The sequence below is a fragment of the Phyllobates terribilis genome, unplaced genomic scaffold, assembly GCF_046119375.1.
Source record: "Phyllobates terribilis strain yellow unplaced genomic scaffold, ASM4611937v1 Scaffold_7__3_contigs__length_470593459, whole genome shotgun sequence".
Taxonomy (NCBI): domain Eukaryota; kingdom Metazoa; phylum Chordata; class Amphibia; order Anura; family Dendrobatidae; genus Phyllobates; species Phyllobates terribilis.
In genome coordinates, this window is record NW_027362767.1 from 427,362,814 (window position 1) to 427,387,284 (window position 24,471).

Sequence of the window (24,471 nt, forward strand, 5' to 3'; positions counted from 1 at the left end):
CTGTGGGTTCAACATGCTCACCATGCCCCTAAATGAGGTCATTGAGGGGTCTAGTTTCCAAAATGGGGTGACTTTGGGGGGTTTCTGCTGTTTTGGTACCTCAGGGGCTCTCCAAACGCAACATGGTGTCTGCAATCTATTCTAGCCAAATAGCACATCTTCCCTTCTGAGCCATGCCGTGTGTCCAAACAGGAGTATTGCCACATTCGCAAGACGTTGCATAATAAATTGAGGGGTCCGTTTTCTCCTATTACCCTTTGTGAAAAAGAAACATTTGTGGCTAAAGCATTATTTTTGTGGAAAAAATGAAATTTTTCATTTATTTTCTTTCCACTTGTGCAACAACTGATAGCAGTGTAGAATAATTTGAGGGTGCAGTTTTTCAAATAATATCACTTTTGTTTTTTTTTCCAATGTGTAGGCCCCTCAAAGTAACTTCAAAACCGTATAGAATAGGTCTGTAAAAAAATAGGATTTTTAACTGTCCTTTAAAAAAAATCTAAATTACAAATTTTAACATCCTAGCAAAATTATAAAGTAGACATATGGTAAATAACATTTATTAACTACTTTGTGCGACATAACTCTAGTTTAAGGATATAAGCATTCGCAGTTTGAAAATTGCTATTTTTTTCTAAATTTTCATCAAATCTCATATAAAAAACAAAACAAAACAAAAAAACAAACAACACAAAACATAGCAACCTAAATTTAGCGCCAACATGAAGTACAGTGTATCATGAAAAAACAATCTCAGAATCAGTGGGATATGGGGAAACATTCCAGATTTATTACCACATGAGGTGACATAGGGCAAAATCAAAAATTAGGGCTGGGTCATTGTCATAGAGAAAAAATGAAAATCCTTACATACGTCTCCAGAGAAAGAGCTTGCAATCTAATAAGTTACCTTCACGTGACCCTCTATGCAGCTGACCCCCTCCTTTGGAAACAGGTAATTAAGGAGAATCCTAATGGCTAGAATATTTAGGCTGAGTTCACACGATGCGTATTTCATGCGTTTCCGCGGCGTTTTTGCAGTTGCGTAAACGCCGCGGAAACGCATGAAAAACGCATGGTAGAAGGGCAGCAATGTTCCCCAATGGAAATCCGCATGTGCTGTGCCCATGATGCGGATTTTTCATGTCAAAAATCCGCAGCATGTCAATTAATTTTGCGTAAACGCGGCGATTACTTTGCTGGTGACACTGTTGGGGATTTATTCAAAATTGAAGGCATACTGAACCAGCATGGCTACCACAGCATCTTGCAGCGGCATGCTATTCCATCCGGTTTGCGTTTAGTTGGACCATCATTTATTTTTCAACAGGACAATGACCCCAAACACACCTCCAAGCTGCGTAAGGGCTATTTGACCAAGAAGGAGAGTGATGGGGTGCTACGCCAGATGACCTGGCCTCCACAGTCACCAGACCTGAACACAATCGAGATGGTTTGGGGTGAGCTGGACCGCAGAGTGAAGGCAAAAGGGCCAACAAGTGCTAAGCATCTCTGGGAACTCCTTCAAGATTGTTGGAAGACCATTTCCGGTGACTACCTCTTGAAGCTCATCAAGAGAATGCCAAAAGTGTGCAAAGCAGTCATCAAAGCAAAAGGTGGCTACTTTGAAGAACCTAGAATATAAGACATATTTTCAGTTGTTTCACACTTTTTTGTTAAGTATATAATTCCACATGTGTTAATTCATAGTTTTGATGCCTTCAGTGTGAATGTACAATTTGCAAAGTCATGAAAATACCTTAAAATCTTTACATGAGAAGGTGTGTCCAAACTTTTGGTCTGTACTGTATGTGTATATATATATATATATATATATATATATATATATATATATATATATTACAATGCCAAAGATTTCACTTCTTAAATTACATGAGCGATATCTATTGTAAATTCCACAATAGCTCAGAAACCGGCAAATCGCTCCATACAGAATACTGGCCCCCATAAAATGCTCCATACAGGATACTGGCCCCCATATAACGCTCCATACAGGATACTGGCCCCCATAAAATGCTCCATACAGGATACTGGCCCCCATATAACACTCCATACAGGATACTGACCCCCATATAATGCTCCATACAGGATACTGGCCCCCATATAACGCTCCATGCAGGCTTTTCCCCCCTTATAATGCCCCATGCAGGCTGTTCCACCCATGTAATGCCCTATGCAAGATGACAACCCCCCCTTATAATGCCCCATACAGGATGTCATCCCCCCTTATAATGCCCCATGCATTATGTCACCCCCCCTTATAATGCCTCATGCAGGATGTCACCCTCCTTATTATGCCCCATGCAGGAAGTCACCTCTCCCCCCATATAATGCCCCATGCAGGATGTCACTCCCCCCCTTTTAATACCCCATGCAGTATGTCACTGCCCCCCCTTTTAATGCCCCATGCAGGATGTCACCCCTCCCTTTTAATGCCCCATGCAGGATGTCACCCCCCCCCCTTTTAATGCCCCATACAGGATGTCACCCCTCCCTTTTAATACCCCATGCAGTATGTCACTGCCCCCCCTTTTAATGCCCCATGCAGGATGTCACACACCCCTCCCTTATAATGCCCCATGCAGTATGTCACCCCCCCTTTTAATGCCCCATGCAGGATGTCACCCCTCCCTTTTGATGCCCCATGCAGGATGTCACCCCCCCCTTTTAATGCCCCATGCAGGATGTCACCCCTCCCTTTTAATGCCCCATGCAGGATGTCACCCCCCTCCCTTATTATGCCGCATGCAGGATGTCACCCCCCCTCACTTATAATGCCCCATGCAGGATGTCACATCCCTCCCTCCCTTATAATGTCCCATGCAGGATGTCACACACACACACACACCCTCCCTTATAATGCCCCATGCAGGATGTCACTTCCCCACCTTTTAATGCCCAATGCAGGATGTCACCCCCCCTTTTAATGCCCCATGCAGGATGTCACCCCCTCCCTTATAATGCCCCATGCAGGATGTCACCCCCCCTCCCTTATAATGCCCCATGCAGGATGTCACCCCCCCTCCCTTATAATGACCCATGCAGGATGTCACCCACCCCTCCCTTATAATGCACCATGCAGGATGTCACACCCCCCTCCCTTATAATGCCCCATGCAGGATGTCACACCCCCTCCCTTATAATGCCCCATGCAGGATGTCACATACCCCCTTTTAATGCCCCATGCAGGATGTCACACACACACCCTCCCTTATAATGCCCCATGCAAGATGTCACTTCCCCCCTTTTAATGCCCCATGCAGGATGTCACCCCCATTATAATGCCCCATAAAAGTTGTCACACACACACCCCCTCCCTTATAATGCCCCATGCAGGATGTCACTCCCCCTCCCTTATAATGCCCCATGCAGGATGTCACCCCCCCCTTTTAATGCCCCATGCAGGATGTCACCCCTCACTTTTAATGCCCCATGCAGGATGTCACACCACCCCTTTTAATGCCCCATGGAGGATGTCACACACACACACAACCCCTCCCTTATAATGCTCCATGCAGGATGTCACTCCCCCCCCTTTTAATGCCCAATGCAGGATGTCACCCCCCCCTTTTAATGCCCCATGCAGGATGTCACCCCCCCTTATAATGCCCCATGCAGAATGTCACCCCCCTCCCTTATAATGACCCATGCATGATGTCACCCCCCCTCCCTTATAATGACCCATGCAAGATGTCACTTCCCCCCCTTTTAATGCCCCATGCAGCATGTCATCCCGCTTATAATGCCCATAAAAGATGTCACACACCCCCCCTCCCTTATAATGCCCCATGCAGGATGTCACCCCCCTCCCTTATAATGCCCCATGCCTCCATACATTAAAAAAAAATCAAATACTCACCTCACTTCTCACCTGCTGCCGCTGCTCCGGACTCCAGCGTCGCCAGCATCTTCCCGTTCTGCTCTGTGATGGCTCAGGAGAGAGTGCGGTGGAAAGACGTCATCGCGTCCTCTGACCTGAGACGTCACAGACAGAGGACGCGGAAGAGACCGGAGCTGCTGCGGAGGCACGGGGAGGGGTAAGTATTGTTTCACCGGCTGCCGGGGCCCTGAGCAGGCATGGGGGAGCGGGCGCTGACACCGCTCTCCTCTACTCACGGGTCCTATAGCGCGGTGGGGTGCCCGATGGTGAGTGGGCCCCCCCTGCCTGCTCAGGGCCCCGGTACTTGACCGGGTGCACCGGGTGCTGACGCCGGCCCTGCCAGTGAAGCAGAGTCTTGTCAGCCTGGATAGAGCTGCCACCAATTTCTATTTGATATAACAGACTTATATCGGGCAAGAAACCAGCCCGGTAGCGCGTTCGTTGGACCAAACAACAGACGTAGGGTTCGTGGATCGAGATACAAGAACAGCCCATGATTAAATTATATATTTAATTGCCATAAGGGCTCACTAAACAATCTACTATATGCACAAGGTTATACATATACAGTGGTCAGAGTTACAAATACAAAAGCATGGTACATCAAGCATAACAGATCTTAAAGTCAGTTACCAGTAGATGGAAAGCATGGCTCGGGGGATGGGCAGCCACATGGGGAAGGAATGTGGGCCCTGCTTGGTTGCTGGACTTCTCCCACATGTCTTGATGTCACCAGCTTCCCCAGGAAAAGACAATAGGCTTTTGGCTACAGAGACTTTCAAACTGTCGGGGAACTCCCACTCCCGCCCCCCGGCTCAACCCCAAGTCTCCACCCCTGCTGCTTCCTAGCTAAGAGACTACAAGAACTAAAGTGGCCCATACCTCCATACTGGAAGGTCCCAGGAAACCGGTTCAGGGGGTGGGAAATGGACCCGGCCGGTCCCCTGCTACATGTGGAAACCAAACACACTGGTTTTAGGAGGTTCCAAAAGGCTGGAACGTGTATCTCCTTGTCCCTACACGCTAGATTGGGCTAGGCTGCAGTCTGGCATTCGCTATCTCCCCCTGAGCTAGAAAATCCATTTTGGGAAGAGCTGGGACATATAATTCTCCCACAACTCTGTATTGAAATATAGTACCTTAACAAATCAGCACATGTTATTGAACAAAGGAAAGGATCACTGCAGGGGGCCTGCCTGTCAGCTCATCTCACAGCTGCAGAGGGACACTCGCATTGAAGCCCCCTTCCCTTCTCCCTTACAGCTGGGAGTCAGGTTATGCGGTGCCTGGAAACCTGACAACCAGGGCACATGTGATTATTCTAGAATATTCTTCACAGTAGGCAAAGTCACTAGTGAGTTACTTCAAAGAGAATTAAAGTGGATTTTTAATCTACCGACACTGGCGCCATTGGGGCTCAATGAGGAGCTCTTATATACTGGTTTCTATAAACAGATTTGACTTTGAAATGACTTAATAAATATTGAGTTATTTCATACATGAGGATATTTTTGTCTGTCTTGCTTTTTTCTCTTCTTTTGTTCTTTATTTATCTGTATTTTTACACATTGTTATGTTCTGGCACTTTGTGTGTGTTAAATAAAAATTGTCTTTCTGTAAGTCCTGCTTTCCAATGATTATTACATGATTCACGTACCTTGTGCTCATCTAAGCTCTTATTTGGACATATTCCTTTATTTTGGCACTATGATCAGCGCTTGTCTTTGTGAATCTCACTGTGAATGCCGTTGTGTGCGCCGCTCGCGCATGAGTAGTGTGGTGCGGTGTGACTTCTGCCGCACACATAGCCGCCATTATTTCTGATCAGTCCTCCTGCTTTCATCACCTTCTGTTGCATTCCCATTGGGCCTCACTACCCACGTGATCATCGTCACATTAAGTGAGCAGAGCGCTATACTGCGCATGACTCCATAATGGACGCAGAACCTCCAGACGCCTGGTACTTCTCCGTTGCCACCTGGTAATGATTTCTTTATTATTCATGATACTATATAAAGTTTACAGACTAGTGTTACTTGCATAATTTACCCTGAGGAAGCTACACATGGTGTGGTGATATGTGTGGGGTCTGATTCCTAGTCCTTCCTGACGTCTGACACAGGTTTTATGTGATCATATTTCTTATTGTGGGCTTATTATCTCTGCCCCTTTTTATTCCATTTGGGGCTTTTATTTAGCCAAAATGAATTTTTCTCTGAATAACATCCTAGCCTTTAGGTCAAAAGACAAACCATTCTGTGTGACATTTTTCGCACGCTTTATTATCAAGAAGTTTGTGTATTTTCTATCTATTTCTGCAGGTGCTTCACAAATTGATTCGTAAAAATGAAAAAGTGAAAAAAAAAACACTTTTTCATTTTTATGAATCAATTTGTGAAGCACCTGGGGGTTCCAAGTGCTCACTATGCATCTAGATAGGTGCCTTGGGGGGTCTAGTTTCCAAAATGGGGTCACTTGTGGGGGAGCTCCAATGTTTGGGCACACAGGGACTCTCCAAATGCAACATGGTATCCGCTAACAAATTGTCGGCTCAAATTGTTAGCGGACACCATGTTGCGTTTGGAGAGTCCCTGTGTGCCCAAACATTGGAGCTCCCCCACAAGTGACCGCATTTTGGAAACTAGACCCCCCAAGGCACCTATCTAGATGCATAGTGAGCACTTGGAACCCCCAGGTGCTTCACAAATTGATTCGTAAAAATTAAAAAGTATTTTTTTTTCCACTTTTTCATTTTTCCGAATCAATTTGTGAAGCACCTGGGGGTTCCAAGTGCTCATTATGCATCTAGATAGGTGCCTTGGGTGGTCTAGTTTCCAAAATGGGGTCACTTGTGGGGAAGCTCCAAAGTTTAGGCACGCAGGGGCTCTCCAAACGCAACATGGCGTCCGCTAACAATTTGAGCCGATTTTCCATTCAATTTGTTAGCGGACACCATGTCGCATTTGGAGAGCCCCTGATGTGCCTAAACAGTGGAGCTCCCCCACAAGTGACCCCATTTTGGAAACTATACCCCTCAAGGATTTTATTAAGGTGTATAGTGAACTTTTTGAACCCAGAGGTACGACACAGAATTTGATAACTTATTCAATATGATGACCTAATGTTGTCATTAGTCTTGAGCGCAAGTGCTCGCTACTTGAGTTTGCATCGGGTACTCAGGTATGCACCATGTACTGCGTGTGCTCGAGTGACATGCTCGAGTCCCCGCCCGGATGTTTCACGGTTATTAGACACCCAAAAAAAAACATGCGGGGATCGCTCGTGCATGGCAGGCAATCCCCGCAAAGTTTTTTGGGCCGTGAAGCATATGGGGCGGAGACTCGAGCATGTCACTCAAATACCCACGATACTCAATGCATACCAGAGCACCCGATGCAAACTCAAGTAGCGAGCACTTGCGCTCAACACTAGTCGCCATATCGTCATCTTTTTTTCTTACTTTTGAAAAAAATCCCAACCCCATCACAACCCTAACCCCAACCCTAACCCTAACCCCAACCCCAGCCCTAACCCTAACACAACCATAACCGTAGCACAACCCTAACCCTAGCACAACCCTAACCTGAGAGTTTATTTTTGACGCCGTTCCTCGTGCGGTATCAGTGATTAGATGACTTTATTGTTCGGGTCGGTGCGATTACAGCGATACCAGAATCATATGGGGTTTTTATAACTGACAGCTGTCACACACTAAAAGGCGCATTTTTTGTAAAATCTAGTTTTGCATCGCCATATTTTGAGAGCTATAATTTTTCCAGATTTTGGCAGACAGTCATGTGACAGCTTGTTTTTTGCGGGATGAGTTGACGTTGTTATTGGTGCCATTTTCAGGCACGTGACATTTTTTGATCGCTTTCTATTCCGATTTTTGGGAGGCAGAATAAACAAAAACCAACAATTCAGGAATTGTTTTTTTTTTTTTTATTTTGTTCTGCATGTGGTAAAATTGATAAGGTAGCTTTATTCTTCGGGTCAGTACGTTTACAGCGCTACCACATTTATATAGTTTTTCTATGTTTTGCAATTTTACATAATAAAAGCAATTTTATAGAAAAAATTATTTTTTATCATAGCTTTATTCTGAGAGCTATAACTTTTTTATTTTTTGGCTGATGGAGCTGTATGGTGGCTTGTTTTTTGCGGGACGAGATGACGTTTTCAGCGGTACCATTTTTATTTATATTTGTCTTTTTGATCGCGTGTTATTCCATTTTTTGTTTGGCGTTATGATGATAAAGCATTGTTTTTTGCTTCGTTTTTTATTTATTTTTTTACCGAGTTCACTGAAGGGGTTAACTAGTGGGACAGATTTATAGGTCAGGTTGTTCCGGATGCGGCGATACCAAATATGTGTACTTTTATTGTTTTTTTTTTGTTTTTTTTATAATAATATTTATTGATGGGTACATTATATTTTTCTTTTTGGTGGATTATTTTTTTTTATATATTTTTACAATTTATACTTTTTACTTTGTCCCACTCTGGGACTTTCACTTTTTTTTCCTCTGATCGCCTGCATGGCACAGGAATGCAGCACCATCCCTGTGCTATGCAGGCTGTCAGTGCTGGCCAGGGAGAAGATTGTTTGGAGATGCACTGTGCATGTCCAAAAAATCTTTCTGCTGCCTGGTGACCCGGATGTTGTCATGACGACATCGGGTCGTCATGGCAACATCCTGGAAGCCCCGGCAGACATCGCTGGAAGCCGGAGGAGGAGGTGAGTATCGGCGATCACCTCCCCTTGCCTCCGCAATGCTGCGATCGACTTCGATCGCAGCATCGCGGGGGTTAATGTGCTGGGAGCGGTGCGTGACTGCTCCCTGCACATAGCCCTGGGTGTCCGCTGTGACAATCAGCGGACACCCGGCGGCGATCACGCCCGCACAGCCTGTGTGCGGGCGAAATCGCCAGGTCGTACTAATACGTATCAGGCCCATAAGTCCCAGGGCACAGATAAGTATTTTCTGGTCGGAAAGGGGTTAAATTTTTCACTCTTTGTTTCATTGTAGCCATTTGATAAATTCTAAAAAGTTCATTTTTTTCTCATTAAAGTACACTCTGCACCCCATCTCAACTGAAAAAAAACAGAAATGTAGAAATTTTTGCAGATTTATTAAAAAAGAAAAACTGAAATATCACATGGTCATAAGTATTCAGACCCTTTGCTCAGACACTCATATGCAAGTCACATGCTGTCCATTTCCTTGTGATCCTCCTTGAGATGGTTAAACTCGGAGATGTATATACCATACGCTCACTGTTAGTTCCCCAATAACCGGCCTAGTAGTGGAAGCATCATCACTCATCAGACAATTGCGTAATTGTCCTGACGATTGGAGGCAGCGGAGTTGCCCTTACAAAAAGATAACAGCAGGTGGATCTGCATGACCGCCCCGTCTCCCGGGTGCATATGTTTATACGTGACGTTATTAGCAAAATTTACTGCATCACTAAGGGTCTAACCTCCGCCTACCCCCACAAAAGGCAATATATGCCCGTCTTTGCAATCAATTTTATAATGTTCTAAAAAGCAAACTGCTGCGGTGAAGCCTGGCTCTACAGCAGTATGAGTTTACTATCCAGCATAAGAAGGAAAGTGATCGTGGGAATATACATGGGATAGCCAGCCAGGGAGAAACTAGTGAGGTGAGCTTGGGAGAGAATCTGGAAATCAGTCTTCCATGCCATCTCCAAAATGGTGAAGTGTTATGGATTAGGAAAATAAGTCTGTTATTACTTTACACCCAGCAATATCTCCTGTGAGTATATAAATTATTGAGGATACGACAGTGACAGGAGGAACAAGCATGTTCTCACCAGCAAAGGGGTGCTAAAATATACGGGAGAAAATAATCCAACTAAGGCAGACAGTACGTCTCTAGCCCACCTGGGACACCACATGACAATGCAATATTTCTATGCCATACCTATCATACTCTGATATCAACACCATCCACAGATATATCTGTGATAGGGGAACATAATCGCTTCTGTGGGTTCAGCTGCCAGGATTTTCGGCCTTGGGAAACCACAGAAATATAGTATGACCCCAAGATATGGATATATTATAGTCATGTTTGGTGTGTCTAGGATGGTGAAAGTATGCTCTGAAATATAGCGGTCATATTATTCCACTAAGAGGGTTGTATGGGAAATATGACAAAAATTTGTCATTATGCCTTTGCGCCCATGTTATCTTGCATACAATTACTCATCCTCCACCCACCTGCCCATGAGGAGGAGTGTGAATGAGACCCTATATAATATCTCATCCAGAAAATCTAATGGTCAGACTCAGGAGATACAACATGAATTGTAGATGTGTCCCATTTTCTGCGGTGACCTCCTCTGCAAAGAATTGCTGCCCAATCTAATCATAAGAACCATAAGAAGAGTCTTTAATTATCTCTTTATCTTTTCTACAGTTTTAGCCTTTTATGTACGTCATTTTGTTATTTCATCTTATACTTTAAGCATTGTACCCTTTTTTATATATTAAATCTAAAATTTAATAAGCGGTTGCTGCTTTAACTGTACCCACAACCTACAGTCATGGCCAAAAGTATTGAGAATGAGACAAATAGTAATTTTTCCAAAGTTTACGGCTTCATTTTTTGTAATGGCAATTTGCATATACTCCTGAATGTCAAAGAGTGATCAGCTTAACAGCAATTACTGTACTTGCAAAGTCAATATTTGCCCAGAAAATGAACTTTAACCCCCAAAACACATTTCAACATCATTGCAGTCCTGCCTTAAAATGAGCAGCTAACATCGTTTTAGTGATTGATCCATTAACACAGGTGTGGGTGTTGATGAGGACAGGGCTGGCGATCAATCAGTCATGATTTAGTAAGAATGACATCACTGGACACTTTAAAAGGAGGCTGGTTCTTGGTATCATTGTTTCTCTTCAGTTAACCATGGTTATCTCTAAAGAAACAAGTGCAGCCGTCATTGCACTGCACAAAAATGGCCTAACAGGGAAGAGTATCGCAGTTACAAAGATTGCACCTCAGTCAACAATCTATCACATCATCAAGAACTTCAAGGAGAGAGCTTCCATTGTTGTCAAAAAGGCTCCAGGGCGCCCAAGAAAGACCAGCAAGCGCCAGGACCGTATCTTAAAACTGTTTCAGCTGTGGGATCGAACTACCAGCAGTGCCGAGCTTGCTCAGGAATGGCAGCAGTCTGGTGTGAGTGCTTCTGCACGCACTGTGAGGCGGAGACTCTTTGAGCCAGGGCTGGATTCAAGGAGGGCAGCAAAGAAGCCACTTCTCTCCAGAAAAAACATCAGGGACCGACTGATATTCTGCAAAAGGTACAGGGAGTGGACTGCTGAGGACTGGGGCAAAGTCATTTTCTCTGATGAATCCCCTTTTCGATTGTTTGGGACATCTGGAAAACAGCTTATTCGGAGAAGAAGAGGTGAGCGCTACCACCAGTCTTGTCTCATGCCAACTGTAAAGCATCCTGAAACCATTCATGTGTGGGGTTGCTTCTCAGCCAAGGGAATCGGCTCACTCACAGTCTTGCCTAAAAACACAGCCATGAATAAAGAATGGTACCAGAATGTCCTCCAAGAGCAACTTCTCCCAACCGTCCGAGAGCAATTTGGCGCCCAACAATGCCTTTTCCAGCATGATGGAGCACCTTGCCATAAAGCAAAAGGTGATAACTAAATGGCTCATGGAACAAAACATAGAGATTTTGGGTCCATGGCCTGGAAACTCCCCAGATCTTAATCCCATTGAGAACTTGTGGTCAATCATCAAGAGACGGGTGGACAAACAAAAACCAACAAATTCTGGCAAAATGCAAGCATTGATTATGCAAGAATGGACTGCTATCAGTCAGGATTTGGTCCAAAAGTTGATTGAGAGCATGCCAGGGAGAATTACAGAGGTCTTGAAGAAGAAGGGGCAACACTGCAAATATTGACTTGCTGCATTAACTCATTCTAACTGTCAATATAACCTATTGGTACTCATAATATGATTGCAATTATATTTCTGTATGTGATATAAACATCAGACAAACAATAATAAAAAACAGGCCAGCAGATCATGTGAAAATATAATTTTGGTGTCATTCTCAATACTTTTGGCCATGACTGTAGAAGAGGGAAAGTATAGTCTGGCTGTGTTACCCTGTGTATGCCAGAGTGCAAGAAGTGTGCCTGTCAGGTGCTTGGGAAAGCTGGGTATGTGTGTACTAGTGAGTTACCCCAGGCAGGTGTACCGCTGAACTAACAAAATGGTGAGTGGCGGCAGCATGAAGGAAGGGGTAGATCTATCCACACATTATCAGCCTATGGCAAAAGGTGAGTGGACACATAGTGTCTACTCACCTGATTGTGAGAAGCGGAGTCCTCCTTTACAGTTGCATCCGAGTCACGTGTGTAGCAGGTGATATTTGTGACATACAATGTGTCACAAACAAAAAAATCTCAGAATCCCTGTTCTGTTTTGATGTTGGCCTACAGTTTAAAGGTCTGCATGTCTTTAATGAAGCATTTCAGAGTTATTTCCATACAAAGTTGACGCTTGTCAGATTCTAAAAATGTGGCTGGGTCATTTAGGTCAAAATTGGCTCAGTCGCTAAGGGGTTAACCCCCCCCCCCCACACACACACAAGTTATATCTATTTTTGCAATCAATTTTATAGTGTTATAAAAGATCAAAATGATGCAACATTAGGCTATGTGCCCACGTAGCGTTCTTGTAGCGCTTTTGCGGCGTTTTTACGGCCGTGAAAACGCTTGTAAAACCTTCTGCCATGCAAAGCAATGTGAATTCGGATGTGCTGTGCAAAAGATGCGCTAATTAGCACGCCAAATCCGCATTGCGCTGCAAAACGCAGCATGACCATTTCTACTGCGATTACGCTGCAAATTCGCGGCCATTGAGGAACATTGAAACGCAGCAAACCCGCAGGTATATGTGGATTTGCTGCATTTCAATTAAATTGAATGCCCACGAATTTGCGGCGTAATCGCGGTGCATGTGGTACCCGGGATGAAGAGGAGACTACAACTCATCTTCATCCCGGCTACCACGCGGTGAAAAAAAGAAATAAAAAAGTTAAAAATAAAAAAACCTGTATACTCACCTCTTCAGTCTCCTCCCGGCCGCGTCCTCTCTCCTCGGTGTCCCGCGGTGTACTAGCAGGACCTGCGGTGAAGTCATTTAGTCAGCTGATGGTCACGCGACCGCTGACGTCAGCGGTCAGGTGATGGTCGCGTGACCATCAGCTGACTAAATGACATCACTGCAGGTCCTGCCAGTACACCGCGGGCTGCCGAGGAGAGAGGATCGCCGCCGGGAGGAGACCGGAGAGGTGAGTATACAGGTTTTTTTTATAATTAACTTTTTAATTCTTTTTTTTTTTTTTACTATAGATGCTGCATTTAAAGCATCTAAGTTGGTCACACATTATAAATCCATGTCGGTTGCATGGATTTATATTGTGTGACCAGCTTGTCAAGCACTTTCCAAGTGATGCTCAAAATCGCTTGGAAAAGTGCTTGAAAAAACACATGCGAAAACGCTTCTCTCTGGCAGAAAAAACGCATGTAAATCTGCATACTTTTTTTTCTTCCAGAGAGAGGCAAAACGCTCTGCATCAAATCTGCTACGTGGGCACATAGCCTAACAATAGGTCTTAAAAATTAAGAACGGCAAGAGATTCCGTGGTAAACCGTTCGTGTGTGGTGTAATCTCACATCAGACGATGCAGAGTATCATATACAAACACCTGACGTCCACATGATAAATGACAAAAACACAAAACCATATAAGCATCAAAATATTCCTCTTTATTTAATAGCCAAAAAATACCTCCACATAAAATCAACTCAGATAAGCAGAAGTGAGAGGCCAAGATTGGCAAGAGCAATGTGAAAAATACATAGCATTAGCCCAGATAACAGCACGCTGGCTCAGTGGTTAGCACTGTACGGTGGCTCAGTGGTTAGCACTGTTGCTTTGCAGTCTTGGGGTCCTGTGTTCAAATCCTACCGAGAACAACATCTGCAAGAAGTTTGTATGTTCTCCCCGTGTTTGCAACAGTTTCCTCCCACACTCCAAAGACCTACTGATGATGTAGATTGTGAGATATCTGTAAAGCGCTGAGATGTGGAGCAATATATATATATATTTTTTTTTTTTCATATAAGCACAAGCTTTTTTATTTGTCTTCTTCCGATGGGTGAATCTTCTACAGTGTAACCTAAAATATTAAAATACAATAACAATACATAACGTGCAGCTTTAGCCCTTCACAAGTGTTCATCAGACTGTAAGTTATATTTAACATTAGTAACAAAAATGTTATAAATTACCTGTATACTGTCACCAAATCCCCTCACATCTCACCGGTTATCTATTTCATCTCAATAAACTGATAAAGTCCAGGGAAAATGGGAGCATGGCTGCCTTAACCAAGGACTGTCAGGGGAATTTAATCTGAGAGCAGCATGATGTAGGGGCAGAGACCTTGATTCCAGTGATATATCACTTACTGGGCTGCTTGCTGTAGTTTTGATAATCTCCTGCTGATTAAATAGTGATAGCATCACTAGAGGACTAGTAAACCAGGTAATCCGACCACACCCTCACCACTGATTGGCAGCTTTCTGTGTCCACTGTTCATAGGCTATTAGAGGTGGTGGAGGGGTTATACGGAGCTCAGCATTCACAGCTCTGCTAGATCTGCAGCAGAGGAAACAAGGATTTTATCACAACTGGAGCAACCAGTAAAATAAGTGACATCACAGGAATCAGGGTCTCTGCCCCTACATAATGCTGCTCTGATCACACAAACGAGCATAACGCTTTTGCAGAGCAAAAGATCATTGTTCTAGATGGTGCATCATCTGTGGCCTGATCTATTACAGGTCGCTCCGTGCACATCGTCTGCCGTGTTCTGCCTGTGTAAACAGGTTATTAAAGTAACACCAAAAGGTAAATATTTATCAAATCGGTGGCCGGTCAGTTTGTGTAAATGAATCCTTACTATTCTGCTCTATCAAGACCTCCAACAGAAAACAGAGCTGTCATTACACCTCAGCCCTCTGCTGACTGAGTCTTAGTCAGCCATTGTGAAAACTGATGGATTTCTACATTTTTTAATACAGATTGTGATATTAAAATTGTGCCAATTAAAAAACAAACAAACAATAAAACATTTAATACAAAAACTAATGTAAACAATAAGTTTACTGGTGATTATACTTTCCTTTTAAAGCAAATGAGGGACCCTGTCACTTGATTTATTAACACTAAACCACCACATTATTCCGTTCTTTACCAGCTTTACGTTTTAAGAAGGAATATTGTAATTAATAGTCAGAACTCAGAACCAAACACCTGACATCTTTTATGCTGATTATCTGAGTAGTCACAATTCATCAATATGGAGACAAAAGGAGTAACAAGTCACAACACAAAAATATAGAGTAATAAATATAAGCAGTGTTAAAGAGAAGAATTTGTGCTGAAATACTGTATATGCATGGAACAGATACAAAAGGTTCAGTACAGTAATAGAAGCCAATAAGAAAAAATTGAACACAAAGAACCAGAATATAATAGAAAGTAAAGCTTCATTGAAGACAATTAATTAAATTATATAAAAAAATAATTCATAATTTCAAAATTTGGGAAACCAGCAGGTGGTACCACAATGCACAAAAATACATATAGCAGGAGGGGAATGTAGAAGTCTCAGAGATAAAGAGATAAGTATAAGTATATTTTACTATGAAAAGAAGGTGGGTGAAACAATGTGCAAAAGGGAAACAGAGTCAGCACAATACATACTGCAAAAATAAGTAATACATATCAGATAAGTCAAATAGACCATGCATATAAGGTCATATCAACAGCATAGCACTGTGTAACTTGTAGTGTCACCCACCTATAGATTACAATCAAGAGTTAAAGGGGTTCTCCAGTACTTTTAAAAATATGCCAATGTGTTTTAATGATAAATAGAAGCTTCTGTCTAATTACCTCCTGGTTCTGTTTCTGCCTGTGAGCGGCGCTATCATTGGCCACTCACAGGCAGCATGTGACCCCGGGCTGCAGCCAGCGCTGACATCACGACAAGTCCAGGCTGCAGTCGAGGGTCCCTCTACCGCGTTCCACCGGTGGCTGCTGGGTTGTAGGCGGTGTTACCCCGCGCATCACACCTGTCATCCACCCCGCGCTCTCCCTATCCCCATTCATTGGGAAAGCGCGCGGTGGACGCTGGGTGTGATGCTGGGGAATAACCCCGCCCACAACCCAGCAGCCACCGCGGGGACCCCAGCGCTGAGTCACGCCTCACTTGACGTGACATCAGCAGGGGGTCACGTGCTGCCTGTGAACGGCTACCGATAGTGCCGCTCACAGGCAGAAACAGCACCAGGCGGTAATTAGAAAGAAGCTTCTATTTATCATTAAAACAAATTGGCATATTTTTAAAAGTTCTGGACAACCTTTTTAATCAGTAAACAGCACATATCTACATAGATATAATAGTACCATTACCGACTGCAAGATGTGGTGCCCCACCCCGACGTGCGTTTCGGCACAATGCCTCCTGCTGTATGTATTTTGTGTTTGTATTTTATGTTAACACCACAAACTGCTGACATTTCAGGACTTTGTCCTCTGTTTTCTTAAACTTTTTAGGCAAAACATTTCTATTGCTCATAAACACCAACACATAAGTGAGGGTTGAGGCAAGTTTATGCTGATAGTGTGCATCCATGGACTGATTTATCCCTGAGTAGTCATCTGGGCGGGACCATTATTGTAAATAGTCACGCAGTCCATACTGTTAATCACATGCACTGTTGCACCAGTTGTGCCAACAAGGGTCAGTAGAATTTCTTATGAGATCCCACGTATGTCCCACTGAGTCCTGCTCCCTGGTGAATTTGCGCTCCGTCTCCCAGGTTCCCATGTGCAGTGCATGGATGAAGCTGGAGCCAGGACACCCGGCATTACTGCGCATGGACTCAATCAAGCAAGTGCAGAATTTCATGAGCAATTCTGGAGATATCGGACACTATGGCATCATTAATGTCAGTCACGCCACTGTGGGCATGCCTGTAAAGCTGCTAAAGAGCCGAAACATCTAGAGTTCTAGCGTAAATCAAGTGACAGGTTCCCTTTGAGGATATGTTCACAAAGTATTTCCAATGGGCAGCGCAAAGGGTGAAATATGCAGCTTAAATGCACAATTTCCATAAAGAAATTTGCAGAGCTATTCACCACTGTGGATTCCACTGCATTTTTCGCAGCAGGAGGTTTGCAGTGGATATTGTTCATGTGCACGTCCCCTTATACTGTGTAATGTTGTGAAATGTTAATGAACATCAGTGATGTCCTACACCGAGTCCGCAGATTGCACTATATACACATCAGCCAACCATACTGTCATCTCTATTCACCCCTCACTATCACAGGGCATTCAACATCTCGGCACAGACACACAATACTCACCACTGGGCGCCTTGTAGCGTCCTTTCCTTTCTATAATAACAAGAAAAGATGAAATTAGGACAAATCCCCACATCCTATTTGTCATCCAGTCAGTCTTCCCTCCATTATCACTGCTGCCATTGAAAATACCAAACACAATGGACGGCGTGCACCAGTAATAGGCAAGGCCATACATGTGTGTCATGTTGGGAAAGTACAGGCACCATTTATCACATTTGAAAGGTTATTTGAAGTCAATATAAAAAATAGCTCAAAACTCTATAGCATGATGGAGGAAATATAGAAAAAGATGAATACGAAAAATGAAATATCTTGATATCCACAATATATATTCAAGGATTTTATAGGATCAGCTGCATGCTGAATATATTTGCAGGTTTATATCCAGTATTTTACTATATTTCAGGGAGGCTATACACTCCTGCCCTGACTATATACCAAATCCAGGGAGGTCACATACATATGCCCTTATAGCAGAGCCATACATTGCTGATGGACGTCTCCAGCGCTGATCTCTGCGGGTCTGCGACTCCAATGTCCGGTGCTGATAGTAGAGAGCAGCGGAGGAGCACACAGCAGAAATGTCAGGGTTAATAAATCATTCGTAACTGATATAGAACTCAGAAAGCGACATGTACAGTTATATGAAAAAGTTTGGGCACCCCTATTAATCTTAAGCTTAATGTTTTATAAAAATTGGTGTTTTGGCAACAGCTATTTCAGTTTGATATATGTAATAACTGTTGGACACAGTAATGTTTCTGCCTAGAAATGAGGTTTATTGTACTAACAGAAAATGTGCAATCTGCATTCAAACAAAATTTGTACAGACCACTACTACTGAAGGAGTTACAAATGGCAGTAGCCTCTATGGCTAATAACAAAATCGCCAGGACTAGACGGGCTTCCCACAGAAATATATAAGAAATTTGTAAATATTCTACTTTCCCACTTACTAGCTACCTTCGAGGAGGCGGTGAGGTGGGGAACCCTACCCCATTCAATGCAAGAGGCGGTGATAGTAGTCATACCTAAGCCAGGTAAAGACCCTTTAATCCTTGACTCATATAGGCCCATATCTTTATTGTCAACTGATGTTAAAATTATTGCGAAGGTTCTGGCGTCTAGATTGAATACAGTAATTTCTACAGTTATCCATACTGACTAGTCAGGCTTCATACCGGCTAGATCCACAGCTGCTAATATCCGGAGATTGTTTCTTTATCTCCAATTGCCGGTGGATGGTGATGGGGACAGAGCAGTATGTTCTCTGGAAACCGCTAAGGCATTAGATTCTGTTGAGTGGGAATATTTATGGGCGGTGTTGGAAAAGTTTGGTATAGGACCCAGTTTTATTTCATGGGTTAAACTACTGTATGGTAGGCCGATGGCTAGAATACGGGTAAATGGACACCTCTCCCCGGCTTTTGGACTGAGTAGAGGTATGAGGCAGGGGTGCCCGTTGTCCCCCCTGCTCTTTGCACTGGCCATTGAACCCCTAGCATCGGTTATCAGGAGCATCCAGGAATAGTTGGGTTTCGTAGAGGGAATAGCAAAGAGAAGGTCGCTTTATACACTGACGACACTTTATTATTTCTGGCTAAAACTTCTGAGTCCCTTCCTATAGCAATGGAAACGATAGAAACATTTGGAAAATACTCTGGTCTGAAGATAAACTGGAGCAAATCAGTCATACTTCCATTGGATAATACAGATGAGAATGCTTCCCACTATATTAACTCGGGTTTACAAGTGGTATCAGAGTTTAAATATTTAGGCATCAATATATCGGCAAAAATAAATGCTTATGAGAAGTTGAATCTTGATCCAGTCTTAATTAAATTTAGAGGTAAACTAGGCGCCTGGTCTAAGTTACTGTTGTCGGTTGTGGGCCGTGCGAACCTGGTCAAAATGATCTGGATGCCACAAATGCTGAATGTTCCACATAACTCCCCAATATGGATAAATCAGAGGTTTTTCTTTAAAATCAGTCAGGAGTTTAGAAAATTAATAAGGGGCAAACAGACTCTGAGAATTAAACTGGAAACATTGCAAAGAACAAAACAATGGCTTGCGGTTCCTAACCCATGGGTATATTATGTGACATCTCAGCTTCAACATATTCAGGGATGGGACGACCCTGTGAGAGGGGAGCTCAGCGTATGTTGCTACAGCATTATTTCCAATCAGATAAACTCTATGAGGTATTGGAGGTGTTAGGAACTGCTACAAGAACTAAGGAAAGATAGGAAAACTGTCCCTACAATAGGACTAAGCTGATTCCCTACGATGCAGCGGGGGACCTGTTCCTTGTGAACAGACCCGCCTAAGTCCTCGGCTAGTTTGAACGCAGACCTATAGATATAAGGGAGGGGTCCCTACAAGAACTAAGGACTGGGATTTAGTTGGACACCTCCTAGCAGAAATTGTAGCAGAGAAAAGACAAACAAACAAAAAGTACTAGTGGTCCTTTTGTGGCGCCCCTGAGGGTTCGACCGCCACAGGAATGCTGCACTTCTTTAATGGAGTGTGGTGTTCCTCCTCTGAGGTAAGCCCGGTGCGATGGTAGTGATCTAGCCTTTTGCATCCAACGCCACATTTCCACCAGAGGGAGCTAGTATGCACTAGGTGCTGCTCCCCTGGTTACAGAGAGACTGGGGAACACAAAGTGGTAGGAACCAGTTAGTGGGTGTGGGTGGAGGAACAGTTAGTTTGTGACACTTCTAATTTCATATTTAATAGAATGCCATCTTTGATCTTGGTCCTTCGTTCCTTTTCGGTTCTTTCGGTCCATCTGACCTGTGTGGTCTCTGGCAGTCTGTCTGTCAAGTGGTCATACTGTGCTGTCATCTACTGTGTGTTATGTGCCTTCCCTCCGGGAGCGCAGATCCTGTGTGGGCCTGCACCGGCATGGGACACAGCCCTCGTACCCTGTTCTTGGGACGAGAGGAAGGTTGCAGACTTAGGAATGTCTCAACCCGGCCAAGGACCAGGATCAAGAAGGCCCGGGAGCTTTAGAGTGTGGCTCCCTAGCAAATGGGTCCCGGGGAGGATGCAGACGGAGCGGAGCACGCCACCTGTCCTCGCCTACCTGATCTATTCAGAGGGATTCCGGCTGCAAGAGGGGTACCGGCCCCCGACACCCGTCCTGGTACTTTACGACCAGGATGGGAAAGCCCGGTTAGGCCCTGAGGATCCCGCCGGGCTACGGATGGAGAGGAATTGCCACCCGAGCCCTACACCTGAGAGGAGCTCAGAGGGAGACCCGGCCTATCTACACACGCACAGACGGGAACCAGAGGAGGAGTCCTGAGGAGATAATTTGCATATTCCCACTGCATTTTGGGGTAAGTGAAGAGTCTCCGCGAGCTCAAAGAACACTGGATTTTGGCTGTTGGAGCTGAAAAGAGGACATCGGTAAACCAGGGGAGGAGTCCTGAGGAGATAATTTGCATATTCCCACTGCATTTTGGGGTAAGTGAAGAGTCTCCGCGAGCTCAAAGAACACTGGATTTCGGCTGTTGGAGCTGAAAAGAGGACATCGGTAAACCAGGTGAGGAGTCCTGAGGAGATAATTTGCATATTCCCACTGCATTTTGGGGTAAGTGAAGAGTCTCCGCGAGCTCAAAGAACACTGGATTTTGGCTGTTGGAGCTGAAAAGAGGACATCGGTAAACCAGGTGAGGAGTCCTGAGGAGATAATTTGCATATTCCCACTGTATTTTGGGGTAAGTGAAGAGTCTCCGCGAGCTCAAAGAACACTGGATTTTGGCTGTTGGAGCTGAAAAGAGGACATCGGTAAACCGCGCGCCGGTAGGCGCGCGCATTTTGAAGCTTTTTTTTTAAGCTTTTTTCACTGTTTTCAGAACATTAACAATAAGAACATGGAAGAGTCCAGGAGCCATTTGGTGAGCTGCATATCCTGCTACATGTTCACAGACTTGCCAGTGGAAAAGCCAAACTTCACATGCCAGAAATGCAAGCTTGTGTCCCTGTTGGAGGAAAAGTTGCGAAATCTAGAAGAGAGGTTAACTACCTTGAAAATCATTAAGGAAGGTGAAGAGTTCTTAGACAGAGCAGAATTATCTTTTCATGATTCAGAAAGAGAAGAAATTCGAACTGCACCTGACGAAACAGAGGAATGGAAGCATGTGACCCACAGAAGCAGGAGGATCGAGAGGCAGTCAGCACCCATACTGCTCAGGAACCAGTACCAGGCTCTCACGCAGGAGAACCATGAAGAAATACAGCAAAATAAGACTTTGCCAGCAATGAATAACCTTGTAAGCCCTCAGAATCCTCCTGGATGGAGAAAGAAGAATGTTGTGAAGAAAAAACGGAGAGTGGTGGTCATGGGGGATTCCCTGTTAAGAGGAACAGAGGCCGCTATCTGCAGACCAGACATAACCTCAAGAGAAATGTGCTGTCTTCCAGGAGCAAAAATTAAAGATGTGTCTGACAGGATATCAAGACTCTTCAGACCTACAGATCACTACCCATTCCTGCTAATACATGTGGGGACAAATGACACCGCAAGAAAGGACCTGGAAACCATCTGCAGTGACTTTGAAGACTTAGGCAAGAAAGTGAAAGAATTGGGAGCGCAGGTGGTCTTCTCATCCATCGTCCCAGTGGATGGCCATGGAACAATGAGGTGGAATAAGATTCTACAGGTGAACAACTGGCTACGTCGATGGTGCCGTCAACAAGGATTTGGATTTCTGGATCACGGAATGAATTACCTATACGATGGACTACTTGCTAGAGATGGGGTGCACCTTACGAAGACTGGAAAACATGTATTTGGAAGTCGCCTTGCTACACTCATCAGGAGAGCTTTAAACTAGAACAATGTGGGAAGGGAAGCAAAAGGCCAGAAAAAGCCAGACAGCTGACAAATACTATTGAGATCTCTGCTACTGGAAGTGGAAAAGAAGAACAAAGACAAAACAATTTAAATAATAAAAATATGGGAGGAAGAGAAACCAATCACAAACTAAAATGTTTTTATACAAATGCACAAAGCATGGGCAACAAACAAGGAGAATTGGAACTACTAATGCAGGAAAAGGAATATGATGTCATTGGAATCACTGAAACTTGGTGGGACGATACACATGATTGGAATAAAAGGCTAAAAGGATACAACTTATTTGCAAGAAACAGACTTGATAAACGAGGAGGAGGTGTTGCATTGTATGTTAGAAAAGCGTATATCTGCACAGAGATTGAAGCAGAGACTGGGAGTTCTGTGGAAACTGTTTGGGTAAGAATACAAGGAGAGAACAACGGAAAGGACACCATTGTAGGCATTTACTACAGGCCACCTGGGCAAGCTGAAGATATGGATGAACTCTTTATGTATCAAATGACCAAGTTCTCCAAAAAATATGACGTAGTGGTCATGGGAGATTTCAACTATCCAGACATTTGTTGGGAATCTCTCTCAAGTAAAACTAACAGGTCAAGCAAATTCTTATCCTCTCTTGCTGACAACTTTATCTTCCAAAAGGTAGGGGAGAAAACAAGGGGATCTGCTACTTTGGATCTAATCCTTATAAACAGGGAGGAAATGGTTGAGGAGGTAAAGGTGGCTGGGACCCTAGGAGGCAGCGATCATGCTATTATAGAATTTTGGATAACTAGAGGAGGAAGACATGTGAAGACTCAAACTTCAAGGTTAGATTTTAGAAAGGCAGATTTTAAGAGACTCAGAAAGAGAATAGGAGGGATCCAATGGCTGGATGTCCTTAAGGACAAAAATGTCCAGGAAGGATGGGAAATTTTTAAAAATGAGATTCTCAAAGCACAATCGTTAACAATCCCGAAAAGTAGGAAGAATGGGAAGCATTTAAGGAAACCAGGATGGATGAACACAGAACTTAAACACATGCTAAAAAGAAAGAAAGAAATGTTTATTAAATGGAAAGAGGGAGGCATATCTAAAGAAGATTATAATGCAGTCTGCAGATCCTGCAGGGCACGTATCAGGTTAGCTAAAGCTGACAATGAATTAAGGCTTGCAAGAGATGTCAAAAGCAATAAAAAAGGATTTTGGGGGTATGTCAAAAGTAAAAGAAAAGTCAAAGATGCTATAGGATTTTTACAGGATGAAAATGGAGAAATGGTAAGAGAGGATGTTGAGAAGGCCGAACTTTTTAATTCCTATTTTGCATCTGTTTTCTCTCAGAAAGAAAATGTAACATCAACTGATCTTCACTGTCCTTTTAAAGGAATAGAGGAATCCAAGTTATCTGTAAACAGAAAGATTGTGAGGGAATATTTAGCTAACATAAATGAGTTCAAGTCTCCAGGTCCAGATGAATTACACCCCAGAGTACTGAAGGAGATCGTAGAAGAAATTTTAGAGCCACTCTCCATAATCTTTGAAAATTCTTGGAGAACAGGAGAAGTCCCAGAAGACTGGAGAAGAGCAAATGTTGTTCCTATCTTCAAAAAGGGGAAGAAGATGGACCCAGGGAACTATAGGCCGGTGAGTCTGACTTCTATACCAGGAAAGATCTTTGAACAAATTATTAAACAACATGTATGTAAGTACATGGATAAGAATGAAGTGATTAACCAGAGTCAGCATGGGTTTGTAACTAACAAGTCATGTCAGACTAACTTAATTTCCTTCTATGACAGAATCACTGACTGGGTGGATCAGGGAAATGCTGTAGATATAGTATATCTTGACTTCAGCAAAGCATTTGACAAAGTATCTCACACCATCCTTATTGAAAAAATGACCAAGTATGCAATGGACCAGGCAACTGTTAGGTGGATTCATAACTGGCTTAGTGATCGGACTCAAAGGGTGGTTGTAAATGGCTTCACATCCAGCTGGATGAATGTCTCAAGTGGGGTACCACAGGGCTCCGTCCTGGGACCTGTATTGTTCAACATCTTTATCAATGATTTAGATGAAGGAATTGAGGGTAAACTGATTAAATTTGCTGATGACACAAAGCTAGGAGGGATAGCTAATACTAGAGAAGAGAGAGAGAGGATTCAAAAAGACCTAAATAAACTGGAGCAGTGGGCAGCAACCAA

General features: G+C 43.7%; 1 protein-coding gene across 1 annotated transcript in view; it reads right to left on the bottom strand.

The window, feature by feature from the left end:
- Positions 1-13,718: 13,718 nt before the first annotated feature.
- Positions 13,719-24,471, bottom strand: part of LOC141155197 (class I histocompatibility antigen, F10 alpha chain-like) — a 99,360-nt gene continuing 88,607 nt past the window's right edge. The window contains exons 5-6 of the mRNA XM_073641932.1: positions 17,416-17,445; positions 13,719-14,152 (exon numbers count right to left, since the gene is read on the bottom strand). Coding sequence (XP_073498033.1) covers positions 14,091-14,152; positions 17,416-17,445 — 92 coding nt within the window. The 3' untranslated portion in view covers positions 13,719-14,090. The remainder of the gene's footprint in view (positions 14,153-17,415; positions 17,446-24,471) is intronic.